Source organism: Triticum dicoccoides, unplaced genomic scaffold, assembly GCF_002162155.2.
Source record: "Triticum dicoccoides isolate Atlit2015 ecotype Zavitan unplaced genomic scaffold, WEW_v2.0 scaffold65522, whole genome shotgun sequence".
NCBI classification, from domain to species: domain Eukaryota; kingdom Viridiplantae; phylum Streptophyta; class Magnoliopsida; order Poales; family Poaceae; genus Triticum; species Triticum dicoccoides.
The window spans coordinates 1-4,253 of record NW_021289476.1 but is presented as its reverse complement, the minus strand read 5'-3'; the positions used below and the strand labels follow the sequence as shown (position 1 = coordinate 4,253).

The 4,253-nt window shown below is 42.3% G+C and overlaps 1 protein-coding gene and 1 long non-coding RNA gene across 2 annotated transcripts; both read right to left on the bottom strand.

Moving 5' to 3' along the window:
* Positions 1-40: 40 nt before the first annotated feature.
* LOC119347370 lies at positions 41-1,481 on the bottom strand. The gene is made up of 4 exons (XR_005168298.1): positions 1,383-1,481; positions 917-1,020; positions 591-753; positions 41-491 (listed from the first exon to the last, which is right to left on the bottom strand). It is a non-coding gene; the product is annotated as an uncharacterized LOC119347370 (long non-coding RNA).
* A 193-nt stretch (positions 1,482-1,674) lies between these two features.
* On the bottom strand, positions 1,675-4,248 carry LOC119347371 (the record flags this gene model as incomplete). The annotated part of the gene is made up of 1 exon (XM_037616154.1): positions 1,675-4,248. A coding segment is annotated over one exon (2,562 nt), but the record flags the coding sequence as incomplete, so codon positions are not given.
* Between the last annotated feature and the right edge of the window lie 5 nt (positions 4,249-4,253).

Here is a 4,253-nt window from a genome sequence, read left to right as displayed (position 1 = left end):
ACTCAGGAGGTTCGACGAATAAAAAGTTGGAAGCTCAAGTCCTTTTGCTCAATCAATGTTCATCTATCCCTTAACAACAGGTGTTCTCTACCTTTACGACTATATGTGTCAACTGAACACTCTCTTTATGTTATTTAATTTAGCGTGGCAATGAATACCGAGGTTATTAGTGTGCTCAAAAGCTAGACTAGCAACTTTTGAAGAATGCAGCAAGTTCTCTAACCTAGGTTTCATGAGGCAATAACAGTTTGACACTTGCAATTGAAGACAGTCTCGCAATAGCTAAAGCGATCATGAATTTCAGCGGAGGTTTACTAACCTTCCCTGGAAAAACAGAAATGTTCCTATTGGAAAGCACAAGCCATATCTACGAAGAAACCAAGAACCACAGTTGAGTATGACAGTTTGGAACTGAACTGAACAAAAATAACCCGGGTTCTGAACTGGCTCCACCCAAGCACTGAGATGATACGAAGGGTCATTTAAAGTTCCTATAATTCAGAAAAAATCATTAAGCAAACAATTAGGATCAACTTAAAGAGCACCTTGTATAGGCATCAATTTAAAACCAAAATGAAAGAAGTACAAACCTTTATTTTAGTAATAAATCATCGAGTCTCATTTGTTCCACCATTATGTGGTGATCTCACTCTCACATTGAACAAGCCAAGTGCACTAGGAAGTATCTATGAGTGACGACTAAAATGTAAATGACACTCATCTAGAAATCAACCAGGACGAGCATGAGAATACCTGCACAAGAAAGACAAATGTTTAACGCATCATACATATATTTCTTAATTTGAAAACTGAGAATCTCCGAAATGATGTTAGATGATGATCACACTCGTTTCCTTTATATTTCTTAATCTGGTACGAATTTTAAAATGACTACTGTTACATTTCACACACTTACCAGATTTATGGATTTTATCTATGGGACGGAGATACCACAGAAGACCTTATGTGCAACTTTACTGGATGGAGTAGATTCTGCAAGGCTAAGAGAATGTTCAACTCCTGCATAGTAAATAAAATGCTCAGACTTCAGATTATACAGTAATGAGGTAAACCAAACGAGACTATTTTTTTCTGAACTGATGTGTGGTTTTTTTTTTATAACATAAACCGAACTGGGGAAACAATAGTGGGAATTATGGATGGATTCAAATAGTGAATTGTTTGTTCAGACTGAATTATAATACTCAGTAATCATAATGAGTTGATGGCACATGAATCTGCCAGAAAAGAATAATCACAGTACGTACTGGTTGAACGCACGAATTTTCCATCAAAAATCAGCATGTGAAGGAAAAGCTGCTCCAGGTTTTCAAAACAATATCATGGCAGTGGTTGATTACTTATAGGATGCATGTACTAACCAGTTGTTTGTACTGCAGGATGGAAGATACAAATTGAGAACGTCAAATTGACGATGGAGAGAGTATTCTAAGAGGCGAGAAGAATATAGAATTCGAAGGAGCCTGCACAGTAAAGTAAAACAAGTGAGCTATTAAGATGGAAACAAGTGTGATTAACCAAACAAAACAAATAAGAATTAATTTGACGCTTACGAAGTTAGGAATCGAAAAGGCAGGGAAACGAACTGGGAATAAGTAGACGAGTATATATAATATATATACAGAAAGGGAAGTGTTAGCTCGTTACATACCTTGGATTAATTGGTCAGACTTTGACTATCGGAATGGTTCCTTTTAGCTTGCAGCACTCCCTTCTTAGCTCTTCACTGTTCGCGTTAAAGCTGACATCTAACTCTAGCATTGAACTTGGAAGGCCATCCTTGGGCAGCGACTTGATGGCCCTACAGCCGGAGATCTTCAGTATTTTCAGAGAACTCGGGAGGCTCTCTGGCAGCGACTTGATGGCTTTACAGCTGTAGATGTTCAATATTTCCAGAGAACTCGGGAGGCTGTTTGGCAGCGACTGGAGTGCATAACAGTCGTAAATCACTAATTCCTGCAGAGAGCTCGGAAGGCTGGGCAGCGACCGGATGGATGAACACTGATTGATCGTTAGTCTCTTGATGTTGATAAGCTTGTCTAGCCCTGCAGGGAGGCACTGCACCTTCCAGAGGTAGTGCCGCTCGTTTTTCAAGGCTGAAAATTCCAGCTCCTCGAGGGAGGTGAGGAGCTGGAGGGCCTCCTCTTGCTCCTTTGTAAAGCGCTCCATCTCCTGATCCAAACTGAGGTACAATTTGGTGAGGGTGGAAGAGAGGAGGCTGCAGATGGGCGCAACAAGGAATCCTGTGTTGCTCCCCGTCCACAAATAAAGAGGGTTCCTGGAAAGTGGAGTAAGGATCGAGGGATCCGATGCAAAGAAGAAAACGAACCCGGAGTAAGAATCGATTGCTAATTTTGTGAGTCGACCGTGGCTGAGGAGAGGCCACAAACCATCTAAACCCCTCAATTCAAATAATAACTGACACTCCGTGAGAGAGCTGAGGTTTGAGAGGGGTTGCAGGGTCTCCATGTAGATCGCGCCACTTAGGGTGAGGTGTTGCAGGCAGGTCGGGAAAGGGAAAGCAGAGGAGGAAGAATAGCAGGAGAGGAACTTGGGGCAGTAGGATACATCCAACACACGGAGGGAGCGGAGACGCTGGAGTCCCCCTCCACTTCCTTCTTCCAGGTCTTCTGATTTCTGGTCCTTGTCGTGAAGTGGATTGGAGCGCAAGATCATGTTTGCGCAATATATGATCTCCAACTCCTGTAGCTGAGGAGGCAAGAGCAGCAGGCCTTCTGCTGCCGCTGCTGATATTATTTCCTCCTCCCCGACTCTTGTCTCTTGCTCCTGCTGCTCTTCAGAAACAGTTTCCGCACCCTCCGCCACATCCAACCCAGTTATACTGTCACAGCTAGATATTCTCAATTTTGAGAGGTTGGGAAGGAAAGAGAGCAGCACTGTCAATTCTTTCCCACTAACATCGCACCCGGTAATCTCTAGGTCTTCAACTGGAAACCGGTATATGCCATCATCGGCACCTTCGACGGGCACCAAGAAACTGCTTGCATCATTAATCTCGATCTTCTTCAGAGATGTTAGCACTCGGAGGTGTTCCAATGGAAGGAAAGGGATATTTTTCATACACAACTCTTCTAGATCAGTTAGATTAGAGAAATTCAACCCACTCCAGAACACATCACCCTGGCCACCTCTTCCCTCAATCTCCAGATTTAATTCCAATTCATGTCTCGAGTAAATCAGCTCTTCAAAACACGATCCAACTCTTGCTATGTAAGCAGAGCAAAGAGCACTAGTCCGCCAAGGGATAGGAGGGAACGACACTAGTTTCGGGCAGTCTACAATACCAAGCTCCCGTAGTTTAGGAAACCAGCTTATTTTCTCCTCCCGCTGTGCTTGACAGCAAGTAGGAGGGTGTGAAAATGGCAACTCGATGAGTTCAGAGCAATCTACAATTCCGAGCACTTCCAAGTGAGAAAATAAAGGACAAGTTCCACTCCCCACCCATTTTTTCAAACTAGATATGTTCCTTAATTCTAAACTTTTCAAATTAAGAAAGATTGAAGATGAGACACTACAAGCCTGATACTCTCCTCCAAGCCCATTAGCCATCCACATCTCTCCTAGAGGTGGAAGGTTTTTCCAGGATATGCCATCTAGACAAAGAGATTTCAAACATTTAACCGAGAGATTCTCACATAGCCATGCTGGGCAGTTAGGGCCCCCATGCCCTCTAATGCACAACTTTTGAAGATTGCTATGTGGTATAAGACTTGCAAGAACATTTTCTTCTTTTACAGAATCTTTATTGGATCGCTTGACATCCCATTCTAATATGAGTTCTCTTAAGTAGTTCTTCTGTAACAGTTTTGCTTCTTTTGCTTCCTCTTTTTTTTGCACATTTTCAAGATTATAAATGCCAAGTAATCCTATCTCTTTCAATGGCCCGAGCTGACGCAGCTCAAAACCCTCACTCTCCTTTCCCACTGTAAATTTCCTTAATTCCTGGAGGAATTTCAGTTTTCCCACCCCATGAATATCAGAATGAAGTGTAAGCTCGTCTTCCGAGACAAGAAAATGACGCAATTTTACAAGGTTGCTCATATTTCTTGTTGAACTAACACGACGAGAATTCATACTTTGTATATCAATCACCTCTAAATGATACAATCTAAGCAAAGAACTTGGTGAAAGATGGCAGTGGTACGAATACAACACCTTGATCCTTAGGTAGCGAAGATGGACAAGTTTCGAAAAGTTGTGCAATATATCGT